Below are 17,750 nucleotides of genomic sequence, written 5' to 3' on the forward strand. Positions count from 1 at the left end.
TTAACAACAAAACAAGAAGCATATTGAATTCCATTTTTTTTCCTTTTGATATGGCATTCCTAGGCTAGTGATTGGAGTCCAACCTATCTAAATTTTTATTCACAAAAAACTAAAAAAAAAAAAGAAAGAAGCTTCCTGAATATTTTTTTTTTCGCACTTTTGAGCTTTATACTGGTGTCTCACTAACCACGATCTGTCGATTCAACTTTAGCTTGGTCATAACGCGGCTGTTTTAACTTTTTAACTCAAGGCCATTCATATAAAGCTCTGTTCATAATTCGGGAGCACATACTTTCCATTTCACTAAATCCCTCCTCAGCTTAAACCCTTGTGTCTTTCTCGGAAAATCGAGCAAAAAATGTTCAAGAAGTGAGTTTTCGTTATTCCTCCTCTGACACTCCTAGATTCTTCTGATTACTAATTTATGCTGCAAAATTCGTTCATTTTTTCTTGGGTTGGGGGGAAGGGTTACTTGTCCAATGTAGATATTAAGGTTTGTGATTGGGTTCAAGTAGTTTAACTCTCGGTTTTCAATTGGAATCCCATTTCGTGATTTTGCTGATTTAATTGTGTATTGTGTGTTAGTTTGTTGTATTATCTCTGCCTCTTGTTTTGTTTGTTTGCTCGTTGTTTTCAAGTTATTGTTAGATTTGGGGATTCATCTTGTGAGTTGGGCCTCTGGGTTGTAAGGTTATTGGGGGTTTGAGAGCAATTAATTGTTGCAGTGAATAGCTTAGATAAGGATTTTCTCTGGGATAAGTAGGGAAGATAGATAGCATTTATCGTTGAAAAATCGAAATTTGACATTAAATATGAAACAGATATTTTGCGGCGAGGAAGATTCTTATTTGATATCAAGGGTGATGAACTGTGTCAGAGCTTCAAAAACATGTTTTCCTGAAATACTCAAGACACTTTTGGTGTTTCATATAGTACGGATATAAGCTGTTGAGGAAAGTTATTTGAAAGAAAGTGAAGGTGAAGAGATACCGGTTTGGAAGTGTAGCAGTTTAACTTTATTCTATCACTGTTATTCAAGTTGCAAGGTTTTGAGGAGAAAGGGATTATATGAACTATTGACAGTCTGTATGGCTGTTCGTCTGCTGAGTTGAAGGAGATTTTATTTGTTCCTTTCAAATTCATTTTTTATAGTCCCTGGTCCACCCTCACCCTTAGGTGGAAGAAATGAAATTCTAATCAACCTGGCAATAGGACTAATGAGGTGAATAGTTTCAGTACCTAGGCAAATGAGGAGAGTAGGAGTCATGTAATCATATTGCCATTTAAGTTGAATTTTTATTCCTTCGCTGTGTGGAATAATGGCTTAATAAGTGTATGAAAGAAACTCTGGCTTATGTTGGTTTGCAACACTTTTGCCATATATCAAGGTTGACACCGTTTGTGTTGTATTGAGTTAAACACCATTTGTGTCCTCTGTGATTAAATTCAAACAAACTGTAGTTGATGTTAATGATGTTCAAGTTACTTGTTTGAGGAGTTCAGGTCCTGCAGTCTTGTTCTTTAGCAGTTACTAATATGCAGAGTAAAATAACCCTTTGGGTATTTTCCTTTGAATGTTTTGCAGGTTCACATCCGAAGAAGTTTCTGGCCAAAACCAAGTAAAGGCATCTGTGCAACGCAAAATCCGCCAAAGTGTTGCGGAAGAGGTCTTAATTAGGGCTATACCTATCACATTACTCTGTACTTTCACTTTAGTTCTAGCACTTATCAATCTTGTAATCCTTTTTGTTGCAGTATCCAGGACTTGAACCAGTATTGGACGATTTGCTTCCTAAGAAATCCCCCCTAATAGTTGCAAAATGGTTTTCTTTTCTTCAACGATCTTTAAATCCTTGTATTTTACTTCTGCCTTTTATCAATTAGATTATGGCCTTGAATCTAACTTTCTACTCTTCTTTTGCTTTCTTTTCTGTTTGTAAGCCCAAATCATCTGAATCTTGTTATAGTGAACAATGTGCCACTTTTCTTCAATATACGTGATGGACCGTACATGCCTACTCTTCGACTTCTTCATCAATGTAAGTCGGTCATTCATTACATAGTTTCTACCCCATTTCTCTAATTTCTTCTAAACATTACCATCTATCATGTATTTAGGCTAAAAAGTTTCCTGTTGATTTGACAATGTCTCAACATGCATGGTAAGTTAGTTGTATTCCAGGGGGAATAGAAGCTCAATATGCAGTGGGGAATGGGGGGAGAGAAAGAGAGAAATATAATCCGCCACTGATTTCCTTTAAAATTTCCAAATGATTGCCCCAGGGAATGTCAGCAGTTGTAGCCTATACCAGGAATCTGGTTTAATACTATGAAGATATGTATCAAGCTTGTGTAGTTTGAAAAACTTGTAGCACATTTTTTTACAAAAGTTACAGAATGTAGCTTATTTATTACGAAGTTGTCCATTTGCAATGATGAGTTTGTTTAATAATATACATTTGAATATTTGAAAGGCTTATAAGATATCATACTTAAAAAACCTGCATCTAAATGTCTTGTTTAAGATCTATTGGGTAATTTGGTTGGATTGGCGCTGGTCCTCAATCCATGTCCAGGTCCAAGTTTAAAACTAGTATAAGATGCAAAATGCTGGGATGCAGAGAGTTTGATTCTAGCAGTCATCCTTCTTAGTTTTCATTTGTGAACCATTTGGTTTTCATATTGAAGATCTTGTTTTTGTTTGGATAATTGCTTTCAACAACCAGCTAGCTGACATATCATCCAGCATTATGTTAATTTACCAAGAAAAAAAAAAGAAGCGTAACACTGGGGTTCCCTGCTGCATTTTGCATTCTAACAATGAGATCACTAAAAGTAATTTTACCTGCAATGAGATATGTAAGCAATGCTGTTAAACACAAAATACAATGGTGTCTAACCACAAACTGAGTCATGTACACATCAGTTTCTTAGGAGAACCATTGTACCTATTCTATGGAATTATGTACGAAAAGAAAATGTAGTATGTCATTTATATAGATCACATCATACTTTGATACAAAAGTTTAGTTGTGTTAATCCATTTATTATATGCTTAACTATATATCCCAGTGAGTTGTGTACCTGTGTGTAAAAAATTCTTATCTTCACAGGATAATCTAGTGTGGTGTTACCTTGTCATGTTGATTGCCACCTTTGGGTCTCAAGAAATTGTAGTCACTAATATGGAATGGTTCTGTCATCCAGCATGATTTGTTCAATCCTCAGATAATCGATGTTAACTGTTCTTGGATTACTGTGAAGGAATGACAGAAAGACATCATAAAAAGTGCTTCAACATCAAGAGAAAAAATGTAAAAATAAAAACCAGATTTCAACTGGTGCTGACTTATACACAGTTGAAATGAGAACAGAACAGTTTAAGAGCCCTAGAGAGATGGTGGCTGAGAGATGCGTTGCAGTCACCTGTCATTAGCATGCATAAACAAGTATGCAGCAATAGTACAGTCAATAGGTTTATTATGTTTTTAGCTGCTTAAACAAATATATTTGAATGTGGTGCTGGTTGCCTTGAGTGTGCAAAAGTTTTAGACTGTACTCAAGGATTCTCATTCAACCAGAAAAAGAAAAATGCTGAACAGTTTCAGGATTACTATTGCTGGAGGCTAAGTTGGATGATATGGAAAATGCTTTGACAATTTATGAGCACCTTTAGTAGTTTGCTCCTGAGAAGTAAATGTTTTCTCCTTGTTTTCCATTGGCAGAGTGGAACTCTTCTTTTCTTATTGCTTTACTCTGCAGGGATTTCTGATCAAAACTGCACTTATCTGCTGATTCAAGTAGAAGTTTCTTTTTAAAACTCTTTTTTCATTAGGGGACAGGTGTTGTTTACATTATGTTGGAGTAAAAAAATTTAATATTGCACATTAAACATGTTTCCTTGAGCAAGTTGTGGCATCAAAATCATTATAGTCTAAGGGTTGTCAAAACTAGTCTATAATTACTTTTTGCATGTATTTCTCTCTTTCACAGATCCAAATATCATGAAAAAATTCCAAGTTGATAGGGGCGCGATTAAATTTGTCCTATCTGGTGCGAATATTATGTGTCCTGGGCTTACGTCTCCTGGAGGTGCTTTGGATGATGACGTGGAAGCAGAATCCCCTGTGGTAAGTACAAGAATCATATTCTTCATTGCTTTACCATGTCCATTTCTATAATCTAATTAGATATATAAAGATATTTGGTTTGATGTGCTGTTGTGCCATAGTTGTATCAATTTTGGTTTGATTGTGGTCTTAGAATTTATGACTCGTTGACTTCAATTATCAGGCTATAATGGCTGAAGGAAAGCAACATGCTCTCGCTATTGGTTTTACTAAAATGTCAGCTAAAGATATGTAAGTTTGTTGTAAGCTGTTAGGAAACTTCGACTGTCCTCTTATGTTTCTTTCCTTTTTCGGTTTGCATTTTCTTTGTTTTGATCATGTTATGTTGGTGAGTACGTTCTCTATGTTTTAAAAATTATTCTGTGCTATTGCAGAAGGTCAATCAATAAAGGAATTGGTGTGGATAATATGCATTATCTTAACGATGGACTCTGGAAGGTATATTCTTTTCTAGTTCATTTCTTTGGTCTCTTAAAGCATTAAGGTGGTTTTATTTTTCTTTTGGAGGTTTTCTGTATTTCTTGAAATTTCCTCACGAGTATTACAACCATCGGAATTGCATCTTATCAGCAGTTTCTTTAGATTTTGGCATTGTAAGTGGTTAAGTAAGTTGAGTTCATTGATTTGTTCATCAAATGGAAAATTTTTTTCTATTTGTTCTGCTAGCTACATTTGATTATGCAAATTGGTATCTATGGCATTAATTCAAAGTGTATTTACAGATGGAGCGTTTGGATTGAGCTGACACAACGGTCAAAGGATGTCCAATTTGCAAGAAAATGAATAAGTTTTACCTGCTAGAAAAGCTGCTTTCTTTTCTGCAATAGTTTTCAGTTAATGTGGATGCTGGTGGTAAAGTCAGTTTTCTTGAGACCCTTTTTTCTGCCTTGGAGGGTTTACAGGTTTTGGTTCTGAAAATGTATAACAATTGTATGAATGTTAGGTTATGCCCCTCCCTCTTGAGTGTGGATCTTAAAGCGGGGGCTGGTCCTCAAACATCTTGAGGCTGAACTTTAGTCATCTCTTCAATTTTGTTGCATAGTTGAGCCAAAAAAATGTAGGAATTTTCGAGAAATCGTGAAAATAGAAGTTGGAACCCGTTAAAATTTGTTGGAGAGACAAGCCTACCTTATATGTTGAAGCTTCAATGGCCATCTTCTTTTGATAATTGTCTTGGGTTTGCTTTATTAGTTCTACGTGGAGTACTCATCCTACAGGTTATGAGATAAGAATGGATGCATCTCTATTTCACAGTTAGACAGACAAATTTCGGAACGCAGGTAATGATTGCATGGTGCTGAAGTGTAATTTGACATGAAACCTAGTGGTGAGGCAAACCTGATGAGCTTGTTTCTCTCCTTACCTAGCATTAGTTGTCAGTCTTCCAGCGTTGGCTGAGATCTGACTAGCTCTTGGGTTCATGGTTCTATAGATCTTTGATCAAGTGCTTGACGTTGCAAAATACAGGTGATACTGGATTCTTATCCAAAGCGTTACAGAATTGTTTAATGGATGATTGATAGTAAGAATTGAATGATCTTGAAGCTTTACCATAAAATAAAAAATCAAAGAAGGAAATCCTGCAGCAGGAACAGCGAACAGACATAACTGAGAATACCTAGCGGAAAATCAAGCTTCTAAATGTTCAATTGCCACTCTGCAGAACCGCAGGGCATATTACCACAAGTAGCTCTCAGAACATTTTGATGAAATGATGGATGTGATGGTTGATCTCTTCAGCTCTTTCTTGGTGGAGGAAGTGGCCCGTGCCCTTCATTATCACAGGTTCTTCCAAGAATGGCACGTCCCTTTTGAAGCCGCCACCATGTACGTATTCCTGTGTCCCTGGAGTGGTATACACCATATCCAAGTCTCCGACTATGAATTTCACAGGAACTTTCACTTGTGCTCCTGTCCATGCTGCAGTCAGCTCCCAGTTTCTGCAACAGTGTGGAAAGATTACTATGAAAGGCAAAATCCATCTTTAAAACCAGGAAGAAAGCCAAGGGAATTTTCTCAATGCATTCTATCCTTTAGATTCATTAGTCTCCATGTTTAATCTTTCACTATTTTTCAATTTTGACCAATATTTTCCCTAACGACATTCATAAAACTGTGATGATCATTAAAGAGCTCAGTTCTTTCTAACTTTGCTGTGTAAAACTAAACAGCATGGACTTCAATAGTGTTTTGCAATGGTTTAAGAGGGAACTGCACCTGAGACAAGTCTATCAAGTATGATCCTAGATTTGCTCCAATTAGAATGTGGATGCATAAATGGAGACTAGAGACAAGAACAAGAAAGCCAAGAAGGCAATTCATCAAGAAAGAAAACGTACAAATCCAATGCACGGTAGTAGTTCAATCCTCCAGTGAAGCCCTTCTGGGCGTATTTGTTAGCATAGTACTTCAAGTCTTCTTCTGATAGCCAGGCGGGCAATTTGATGTCAGTATCAGGTGAAATCCCAAAAGGGTTCCCCTTTGGTAGACAAGGAGGACCAGGTTTACGATCTGTAAGAATTTTCTTGAGTACTGCTTTGCTCCCATATTTTGCAATTTCAGCTTCAATCTCTCCAGGTTCCTGTGACATGAAAATACTTAATTGGACAGGAATTTTCTAAAGAAAAATTGCTACATTTTCCGTGAACACATTTTCCAATCACTTTTTTACCTCACATATATCAAATCGCTACAGTAATTTTTCTACAAAAAATCTAGAAAAATGCAATCCAAACACAAGCTAACGATAAACATTTTATTGTCGGTTGTATGTTACCAAGATGTGTGTTATAGAACATGGCATAGATACTCAAGTCATAAAGTGCAAATTCATGCATTTAAGAGTGTAAAGTGCAGATTCTACAAGCTAAGTCATTCAAATCCAGTGCATGGTGGGACAACTTGATGCTATAAATTGATAGTTGAGGGTCTATAGTGCAAATAGGTGACATTTCAAGGGTATATATTGCAATTAATTCAAGTGGAAATAATTGAGAAATCAAAGACCATCATGACCAATGTCCAAAGGACTTGTGTTAAACAATTACACCTTAAACTAGGGATATGGAGACCTATAGTTTTAACAATCAATTATACATAGCTTTGATAGAGATTATGCGACAAATTTATCTATCTAAAACGTTTTAAAGGTTTGGATTGAGGGAGTCGGACAAAAACGAAAGGAAAGGAATTGAAGGGATTTGATTATGCTCATTTTAATTGATTCTTGAGAGGCAAAGAAAAGGATAGAAAGGGAATGGAAATGAAACGATCTAGTTATTTCGTTGAAGTATGATTTCGATCCAAAAGCGAGCAGAAATAGAATGAAAGAGAATCACATCAAATAAAATAACTTAAATTTTTTTAAAAAGTCATTTTTTTCTTATCCTATTAATTAACACTCGATCTTTTCTTTTCTCAATCTAAACAAAATTTCAAATGTTCTTTTTTTTTTTTTTCCATATTCAACCCAAACAAAATGAATGAAACCATTTTACTCCACTCTCATTTTTGGCTTTTGCCTTTTAATATGGGAGATGCAGGGCTTAAATTATGGCCATAAATGCAACTGGAATTTAGGTAATGGAAACAGCGCATTCAAGAAGACTGAATTGGCATTCAAGAAAAAATGCTTATGAACCACGAACAACAGGTCATAGCTCACAATGTACGCCCACAAACAACCAAGCCATATGAGTTGTATGACCTGCCTACGTCTTTAATGCCTACGTCTCATTTATTGGGAGCAGTGGTTTGTCTGCATTTGTAGAGTTATTAATCCAGAATATGGGGTGCCATAATAAAATAGCCCTTTTCTTTGGGTTCAGATCTAGCATACACGTTGTTGTATTTATTGGACTTGGCTTCTCTCCGTAGATTTTCTTTCCATTTTCTACAGTACACGTCTGGATGCATGATACGTGTCCTGATTTATTAACACTGATTAGAATTAAATTTATTTGTAATAAATAAAGACACATATCATCCATTCATTCAGACGTGCATTGTCGAAAATCGAGACAGGATCCACTTGAGAGGAGTCAAATCCGTATTTATCCTCTCCTTCTCACCTAAGAATTGTGCATGGTTTCACAAATTTGGACAAATTCTAATCTTTCGCAAGAATTTCTTCCCTTGCGTAAATCAGATTTCTAAAACTAAAAAACCCTTCAAATAACATAAAACATCATGAATAACTTTGAGGTAACAAGAAGATTTTGCAAGTAGCTATCTTGCAACTTTTTGATGTGTCATGTGACAACTACACCAGTCAATTGGACAGGCAAGTAGCCTAACTTTCAATATTAAGGTGTCCGTCACATGACAATTTTTTTTTGAGCAGACACCGTGAACTAAATTGGTGAATCTGGTGAACCGTAATTTAGTTGATTTGATATTTTTCTAAGATATACATCTCATAAGCATACACTAAAGTTCACAGAAAAATATATTAGCGACACTGGAATTAATGATCCCCTTAAATGATTTACAAGGCAACCCTAACCACCCAACCCTTACCCGACCCAAGTGGCTGAGGCCAAGAGTCGAGACCTCATACGCAGATACTAAGGCCCCATTTGGATTGTATTTTTCAATTGAAAAATTTCGTGGTTCTACTCTGTGGATATTTGTTCAACATAATTTTTAATTACCTTTTTATCTGACATAAATTTTATTTTTTGTAGTAATTTTCCCTCAAAAAACTCCCAAAAAATGCAATTCAAACGGGAAATAAGACAGTGAGAGGTTAATCAAAGTGGACGCATGATCCATTTCATTTCATTCCCTATTGTCCAAGAAGCAAATAGATCTATGGAAACAAATCCCTTTTGGTTCAAAGTCGAACATAAAAAGTTTCCAAAATAATAATAATAATAATAAAGAGTCATACTTAAAAAGCTGATTTCAAATCTAAATGCTTTTGGTCATCTGGAAAAAAAAAAAAAAAAAACCTGGAATCTGCACATGTAATACTCCTCCCCAAAAAATGCCCGCAAGCCGGCAATGGGCTTCATCTTAGGATTCCTTGGCCGGAAAGGCAGAGTCAAGCTCACAAATGCCTTCACCATGTCAGGCCTAAACAAGCACAAGTACCAAGCAATCATGGCACCCCAGTCATGAGCCACCAAGAAAACATGGTCTACGCCTAGGGACTGAATGAGGGCCACGAGGTCACCTACAATGTGGAAGCAAGTGTAGCTGGATATAGAAGAAGGAGCATCAGTGTCCCCGTAGCCACGGAGGTCCGGCGCAACGGCACGGTAGCCTAAGGTGGCGAACGCCGTGATCTGGTGGCGCCATGTGTACCAGAGCTCAGGGAAACCGTGGAGGAAGAGGACTACTGGGCCTTCACCTTTTTCAGCTACGTGCATGTTTATGCCATTTAAGTCCACTATCTTGTGCTCGATGCCCTCCATTTTGTGGCTGCTTTTTGGCTATGAACAAGGAGGAGAAGAAGAAGAAAAGGTTGAAAATTTGAAATGATGTAGGAGGAAGGTAATGAAGTGCATTTGAAGATGGATATATATGGTTGTGGCTGAACTACTCCCCTTCGACCCCCTTTCCCTCTCAAGTGGACTGTTCCTTATATGGTAATCTTTAGAAAGTTGCCTTGTCTGTCTCATTGAATGCATGGTTTCTAATTCAATGTCTTAGTTTGATTTGATAGAGTATTTAGACTTTAGAGAGAGAGTTGAAAATCACAATTTAAAAGATTTTCTAAGTAAAATATTTATACTGAAAGAATACTTCGTATTATAAATTTCCATTTATATAAATGCACTAAAATGTAATAGTAAGATATTAATTCAACTAGAAATGCAATATATATATATATATATATATATATATATATATATATATATATATATATATATATATATATAGTTAAAGTTCTATTTAGTGTTATGAGATTTTTTTTCGGTCAAAATCAGATAATGCTGTTAGAGTTCCATCTTTAACCTTAAGATATAGAGGTTAATTTTCATTATCTGAAATTCATTTCTGGATTCTTCCTTCCGTGTTCCGACTTGAAAGGAAAATTTTTCAATGATAAGGAGGGTTGGATAGAGTATTATTCCAAATAATTACTGCAGTACATTTTGTGATGTGTTGTATATGAGATAAAAAGGTGATTAGTAATATAAAAATGCAGATTGGGAAATGTATTTATGATACAAGCAAAAAAATTTTTTGAAAAAATTTGCTATCCAAACATAGCCGTTATATAGCCGGAGCTATTATTTTTCTGTCAGAACCAACTACTTCTAGAATAGTTGGCCACTAGGGAGAATGAGAATAGATAAAGGATCAAATCCCTTGACCTACATTCTAAAAAAATGTAGAATTTCAAAAAAAAAATTCGCCAACAGGTGTTGGATCGACGATGGTTCAATCCCCTCCAAATTCTCCCTTTAGTCCCTTTGGGTTCCCTCGTCCCTTAATCTAGACTCTAGAGTAGGTATAAGTGTAGAATAGAATCTATTCGTGTTTGGCAAAAAAAATACTATTATTTTTCTGTCATAGTAATTTTACTCCAAATACCCTAACTACCCTTTATTGGCAGATGATTTAACAGTAAGTGCGTCCCAAGCCATGTGGGCCTTTCTTCTTCCTCTCTCCCCTGAATTCATGGCTTCGAATCCTCTGTTCCCAAAGTAATCTCTATCCCCTCTGTCCCTTATTAGTACAGCTGCCACGTGTCTCTAGTCTTTTGTTAACTCAAACTCAAATAAAATTACAAGTTTACTCAAAATCAATTAAAACAGATAACTCAAAACTTTTTTTATTTTCTTTTTAACAAAAAAGAGCCTTGTTGATCATACATGATCTATTGATTTGTTTTACCTGGATAAAGATGAAATTGAATCTTGCTACTTGATCCTTTGAGCATTTTTGCTGCAAGATTAAAGATATAATAAGTGAATCAAAGTACTTGTAAGGGTTAAAAAAAAAGATGATTTGGGGTAAAAAATAAAAAAGAGTTTTAGTTGATTTCTATGCTTATGATCAACAAGACTTTTTTTTGTTAAAAAGAAAATAAAAAAAAATTTTTGAGTTATCTGTTTTAATTGATTTTGAGTAAACTTGTAATTTTATTTGAGTTTGAGTTAACAAAAGATTAGAGATACATGGCAGCTGTACAAATAAGAAACAGAGGAATAGAGACTACTTTGTTATTAGGTGGGAGCATCTCAGAAACAGATGCAAATGAACAAGAGGAAAGGGTGGGAGCAGATGGAAACATGCTGATCATTCGTGTAAATGTGGGGCAACACATTGAAGGACAGAATATGGGAATTGGAATAATAACAACAAATGCCATGAACCAGACAGGTGCAGTGTGGATGCTGAAAGAAAGAAGCACTGGATCAGCTGTCTTGGACAATTTAATGGCTATACAATTGACACTTTGTAAGCTAAAGAAACGAGGTTGGCAGAACATATAGATTCAGCCACCATGCAATCAGATTTTAAAGATCGATGATAATCTATCAAGCCCCTAGCAACATGCGTAAAGCAACCCACCTAGAGTATGTAAAAGATCTAAACTCAATGTTTAGGACATGCTCATTTGATAGTCAGTCTGGCAATGGTAGTACTAATATACTCAGCCATAAACTGAGTAAGCAAGCAATGCACATCTATTTTAATGAGAAGTTCTTTGATCCTTAGTGTCTTAGTACACTTTTGTAAAGGACAAGTTTGAACCCTTGCTCATATATTGTAATATTCTCTATTAGTAGAAATAAATATTTCTATCGTTTCAGGGGAAAAAAAAGGGAAAATAGTAAAAACATAAAAGGATTATTTTATGAATTTCATTTTGCTGTCCAAGATCCAAATGACACTTCAGCATATGAATGCCAACATAGAAAGGTAGCGAAAGGGGAGAGACAAAAGGGTGGCACATAAAGATCAATCTTATCATCGAAGGGGGATCGAGGTACTGGGATTTGAGAGATGTAAAAACAAAGATGGAACTGCCCCGAAAGACACTAAGTGCGACACAAAAGAAAAGTGGCACGTTTTCCATACAGCCATAAGTTACTGAGTGAGGATAGTTTGGGCATTTGGTGCAAAATTGCTCTGGCAGGAAGATTTTAGCTCTGGCAGTAAGGATAGTTTGGGCATTTGGTGCAAAATTGATCATATCAATGCATCGGAAATTTGGAATGGGACCGCATAATTATGGTTTGTCATGGCACTAAAGGAAAATTATAGAGCACAGATGTAAATGAATGGGGGAGTAAATGAGGAGGAAGACCGAATAATTTTGAGCATTCAAGTATCGACCGATTCATTGAAAGATCGTGGAGTAGTTACTCTGGGAGTCTCTCCTGTCACCAATTGGCTGGATGGAATTTCTCTGTGGATCTCCTTTAGATTGTTCTTGGGGCCGATTTTATCGATGTCTTCTGCGTCGTTTGAGTGAGTGGTGTGTGTGCATTTTCTGTAACATTTGTGAAAGAAAGAAAAAAGTATCGGCCAATTCGCGCAGAGTTTTTGTTTTTTTCTTTTTAAAAATCATTTTATTTAATAAATTTGTATTAATACTAGAAATACATCTCCTTTGTCTAAAGCACTTGTTGCGTTTTGCCAAATTGGAAAAGAAAATATTGCAGTGATTTTCTCACACTATAGAAGTTAAGCAATTTCTATTGTTACTATTTTTACAAGGGAAGACTCTAAGCTTAAACCTTACAAGGGATAAGGGAAAAATCATGAGAGTTTAAGAGTTGAACTCAATGTTTTTAAACTCGGACCGGCCAATGAACCGGAGAAGGGATTGGTTCGAGGTCCGACCGAGTCCGACCGGTTCAACCGGCCGGTTCACCGGTTCACTGCTTTTTTCTTTTTTTTTTTTTGGGAATGCAACTTCAGTGCTAAAACTAAATTTAAAAGCATTGTTATTGATGCTCCAAAGTAGTTATTGATAACTTAAGTTCTTAAAATGCAATCACTAAAATAACTTAAAATTAAATTTAAGTTGAGATAATAATAAAATTCCTAAAATTTATACATGAATTGGAATGATAAACATAACCAAAATATCGTAATTTACCGCAAGTTTTCTTTCTACTTTTCCTATAAATAATGTACTAAAAAAATTCGATGAAAATTGGACATGAAATAGAGCACAATCGGTTTATGAAATATTTGCCTTATTCAATTTATATTTTTTCTATTTATATTTTGTCTTTATTTCTATTTGCAACAATATTTCTGGGAGCATTTCTTACCCAATCTCTGTATCTTATGCATTCATTTATTTAAATTTCTCTTCAACATCAGTCCAAGCAAAAAAACCAAGTTGGACTGTTTGGAATTTGCATCAGTTAAAAAAACAAAAAAAACAACCCACGGGACTGTCTTTTTCCTTGTATTCCCCCAACAAAGCAAGAAGGATACAAACTAAAATTTAAAAAAAAAACTAATGGAAGAAAACAATAATAGTTATAAAATGAAATTGCCCATAGCATAGGTGTCTTTATTATATTTTATTTTGCTAAATTCAAAATGAACCAAAAAATAGAAAAAAGGGAATTACATGCAACAAATTTTAGCCCAATTAAAACAAAGAACAACCATAAATTATCCAAAAATCAAAGATATATGTAGTTTAGTATTGCATTTGAGTGTATTTACATGACAAAAAATAGACAAAAAAAGGACAAATTCATGAAAAAAAATAAAATAAAAAAAGAAAAAGTTGATTACTAGATTAGTACTTCTTTGGATTTCCTTCAAAATTTACTTGCGAATCTCAACTCTGCAACTGAGGCGAAGAAATCGTGCAAAAATAGTACAAACTAGATCAATATTCAATTCACGGCTGAAATGCCAAAATGAGAAGAGGAAAAAGAAACAGAACAGAGGAGAATGATTGAATGAGCCGCCGACACCAAGGAATTGAAGCCAACAAAGGAATAAGAGGCTGACGTGTTTTAGACTTTTAGTGCTAGGGTATTTTCAATTTTTTACTTAATAAATTAAGTAGATGTCCACAAATAACAAACTAACCTGTGGCTTAATGGCAAAGAACCCTCCTTGCAATCCTATGAACCCATGTTCGATTCTTATCAGCCACAATTCCGAAACTAATTTTGCAATGTTCACAAAAGTTTCAAAAACTGCCGGTTTACGGTTCAAGCGGTTTTTCACGGTTCGTCCGGATCAACCGGTTTCTAACGGTTTTCTATTAATCTCCGGCTTTAGCTCCAGACCGGACCGGTGGCATGTCCGGTTCAACCGGTTTTGAAAACATTGGTTGAACTAGGAACCTTACCTATCTAATGTCTTTACTAGCTAGATTGGGTTTTGGGGATATAGTTAAACATTTCATTAGACTTCTTTAAGAGGAAAATAGAATTCAGTATTCCCCAAATTTTTAAGTTTTCTTCTTTTTTTTTTTCTTTGTTGGGTCAAGCAAAGATTCCAAACCCTAATTTTACTTCGTTTAAATTATGAAAAATTTTTATGGTCCCTTTTGGATACCATCCCTTCAACTTGTATCTTTCAATAAAAATAATAGTTTGGATTTTAAATCTTTGGAATTGTTAATATTTAAGAGCCAATAACATATTTTTCACTATTTAACAGTGAATTTAACTTGGGCGTATGATATCCAAAAAGGACCGTAAAATCTCCCTGAAATTATTTTCATAAGGTAAAATGTTTGTCACAGGTCCAGGCTCCTAAAGTTTGGTGTAGATGTTGTGGATTGCCAGTTGACAGATTTGTAGGGTTGGAATGGGCCAGAAACCCACCCAGTTGGTTCAGTTTGGGATGGGCTCATGTCCCTGGAATGCAATAAAATGTTATCCATTCATATTTCTCCTTTTCCGTCAATTACACTTCTTTTGATTTACAAAATTTTGATTTCATAAAAAATACGCCAATGTTACATATTAGAGTTAGATCCAATCCAAAACAAGCTTAGTTGAGGTCGGAAACTGGGCAGCAAGACAATGATGGGTTTGGGTTGGGCTGCTGTCCCTCGATGCAATAAAACATCTGATCCGTCCATCATACTTCTTTTGACCCCTTTTTCGTCTCCCTTAGATTTGATTTTTTTTGGTCGAATTTTAGAGTAAAATTCTTATACATTGTGTACATTTTTCAGGCCAAATTTTTGAAAATAAATTTTTGTGTACACTATTAGTATAAATATATTTTACAATTATAAATTTAAATCATTACCGGATAACATGAATTCAAATTTAAAAATACAATGCATTCATAATTGTTAGTGTACAAAAATCACTACACTATCTATATATAAGAAGTTAATCCAATTTTTTCATTTGAGATGATCAACAAATCCTTCAATGTTTAAGGAGTGGTTGGATTGTAATTTTCTAAAGAAAAATTATTACGTTTTTCGTAGACACATTTTTCAATCACCATTTTACCTCACATCGTCACAATAATTTTTTTATAAAAAATCTAGAAAGATGCAATTGAAACAAAGAGTAAGAGTTAGATTCATAACAATTAATCTTTGATTAGGAGCCAAGTGCCACTCTTTATTTTCAATTTGCAGAACACAAACAATACATCAATAACTAGTAGTACAAGCATAGCATTGATATGACCAAGGACCTCGTACCTAATGCCTCATTTGAGAGTTTATGTGCAAAAAATGAAAAAGAAAAGACAATAACGTGTCAAATTTATAAGCTTGGCCTTCAAATCAAAGGGGCATTATCCAAAAAGAAAAAATTGATTTTGTTTCCATTTTTTGCCAATTGTGGCAAGACAAGGATTCGGACGTTTTGAAAGAAAAAATTATATCATTTTCTATAGGGGAAAGAATAATGTCATAGTTGAGGTGTCAGCCATTACCATTGAAGCATAGCTCCACAGTTTCATGGGGAGAAAGCTCAAGCAGAATGGATGATTTCTTTACGCACAGATAAAATCTTGGAAACTGTTGTGATTGAATTGCCAAGAAGAACTATGTGCGATAAACCAGAAACAATAAACCAAAAAAAATCAAAAAAAGAAATTGCTGTTGGGGAAAAAACGAAGACGAAAAGAAGAAGAGATACAGAGTAAAGGTAAAACAAGAACAGAAAACCCAAAAAAAAAAAAAAAAAAAAAAAAGAAGCTTCTGCTGAGAAGAAACCCAAGACAAAATGAAGAAGAGATACAGAACAATGGGTAAGATGAGGAGGCCGCATGGCGGGGTCTCGAACCCTAAAACGAAGTCACTGATCTGGGCTGCTACTATTTATACAAAGATTGGGGGGTCGAAGGTTTCCCGGGCCAATTTTTGTATGACGCTATTGCCCACATATGCATCTTCTTATTTCCTTTTGAACCCTCCTGCCCTTCATCCATTTTTCTTGGGATAATTTCGGAAATCTCCCCGGATGTTTCTGACAATTTCACTAGCCTTCTCTGAAGTTTGTAAAATTATACAAACCTACTCTGAAATTAAGATTTTGATAAAAAGGTTAGTCCAATTAGAAAAAGTAACATTAAAAAAGTACTTTGAGCAGAGAGTTGAAACTTTTATTTAATAAATACCCCTTATGCATGGACATAAGTCATATTAGTAAAAGAATAACAATAATTAATATACACATTTAACCACTCAAAAAGTTCATATTTAATAAATTAGACAGCACAGGTAAGTAACAAAACTATACTAATAATTACAAGATTTGCCAAAACAAACTAGTCATCTTTTTTAACATGATATTTGTTATAATTCTTGTAATTTGAACATAAAAATTTTCAAACTTTGCCTTTCTTTTCTCTCCTTTCAATTTTCTTTGAAATTTTTAAAGTTGTAACAATTGTAAAGTAATTTTATGGAAATAAATGAGACAATTGTAAAGTAATTTCATGAAAATAAGGAAGAAAGGAGGGAAAAGAAAGACAAAATTTAAAAATTTTTCTGTTCAAAACGACAATAATCATATCAAACATCAAGTTAAAAGAAATGACTGGTCTATTTTATTGAATTTTGTAATCATTAGTGTAGTTTTGTTGCTTATTTTTATTGTCTAATTTATTAAATATAAACTTTTTGAGTGGTTAAATGTGTTCATTAGTTGTTACTAACTTTTAATTATTTTATTCTTTTACTAATACGATTTATATACCTACATAAGAGGCATTTATGAAATAAAATTTTCATCCTTTTTCTTAAAGTACTTTTTTAATATTACTTTTTCTAATTGGACTAACTTTGTTATCGAAACGTTAAATTTTAGGGGAGATTTGTATATAAATACAAACTTCAGAAGAGGCCTTAATTATATACCTTAGGAGAGGTTTCTGTAATTATCCCTTTTTTCTTTCATAATCAATAAGTGGCTTCTAGGGAGAGAAAATGGCTTGGTTAAGTCATCACCACCAATGGGGGAGATATATAAGCAAAGTAAGAGAGCTGATCACAAATGAAAATTGGAACAAGCAATTGATAGAGTCCATTTTCAGCGAGGATACAAGAGAAGTACTAAAAATCCCTCTAAAGTACATGCAAGGCAAAAGACAGGTTCTATTGTTTTCACTCACCAACTGGTGGGTATACAGTAAGATTTGGGTATATGCTGGCGAGGGAACTGAAAAGAAAGAAGATATCCAGGAGTATCATAGGTGGAGAAA

General features: G+C 34.7%; 2 protein-coding genes across 3 annotated transcripts; one reads left to right on the plus strand and one right to left on the minus strand.

Moving 5' to 3' along the window:
• Positions 1-208: 208 nt before the first annotated feature.
• On the plus strand, positions 209-5,298 carry LOC113727730 (uncharacterized). Of its 2 annotated transcripts, XM_027252049.2 has the most exons (8): positions 209-369; positions 1,586-1,667; positions 1,756-1,823; positions 1,942-2,039; positions 3,994-4,130; positions 4,294-4,361; positions 4,505-4,568; positions 4,853-5,298. In XM_027252049.2, exons 1-8 carry the CDS (start codon positions 359-361, stop codon positions 4,868-4,870), a joined length of 546 nt encoding a protein of 181 aa, XP_027107850.1. In that variant the 5' UTR covers positions 209-358; the 3' UTR covers positions 4,871-5,298. The 2 variants fall into 2 exon arrangements, with proteins under 2 accessions (XP_027107850.1, XP_027107851.1); XM_027252050.2 differs by lacking the exon at positions 209-369 and having other exon boundaries at positions 1,575-1,667.
• Positions 5,299-5,659: 361 nt separating this feature from the next.
• On the minus strand, positions 5,660-9,674 carry LOC113727697 (epoxide hydrolase 1-like). The gene is made up of 3 exons (XM_027251995.2): positions 9,083-9,674; positions 6,470-6,711; positions 5,660-6,070 (listed from the first exon to the last, which is right to left on the minus strand). Exons 1-3 carry the CDS (start codon positions 9,545-9,547, stop codon positions 5,824-5,826), a joined length of 954 nt encoding a protein of 317 aa, XP_027107796.1. The 5' UTR covers positions 9,548-9,674; the 3' UTR covers positions 5,660-5,823.
• Between the last annotated feature and the right edge of the window lie 8,076 nt (positions 9,675-17,750).

This window comes from Coffea arabica, chromosome 2c (assembly GCF_036785885.1).
Source record: "Coffea arabica cultivar ET-39 chromosome 2c, Coffea Arabica ET-39 HiFi, whole genome shotgun sequence".
In the NCBI taxonomy this organism is placed as follows: Eukaryota; Viridiplantae; Streptophyta; class Magnoliopsida; order Gentianales; family Rubiaceae; genus Coffea; species Coffea arabica.

Bases quoted from the DNA above. Each gene is read 5' to 3' on its own strand.
- LOC113727730 (XM_027252049.2), top strand. The intron at 2,040-3,993 runs GTAAGTCGGTCA...TCTCTTTCACAG, and splicing joins TCTTCGACTTCTTCATCAAT to ATCCAAATATCATGAAAAAA. The intron at 4,362-4,504 runs GTAAGTTTGTTG...GTGCTATTGCAG, and splicing joins AAAATGTCAGCTAAAGATAT to AAGGTCAATCAATAAAGGAA.
- LOC113727697 (XM_027251995.2), bottom strand. From the start codon at position 9,547: ATGGAGGGCATCGAGCACAAGATAGTGGACTTAAATGGCATAAACATG. The intron at 6,712-9,082 runs GTTTTTTTTTTT...TTCATGTCACAG, and splicing joins ATTACATGTGCAGATTCCAG to GAACCTGGAGAGATTGAAGC. The intron at 6,071-6,469 runs GTACGTTTTCTT...ACACTGTTGCAG, and splicing joins TACTACCGTGCATTGGATTT to AAACTGGGAGCTGACTGCAG.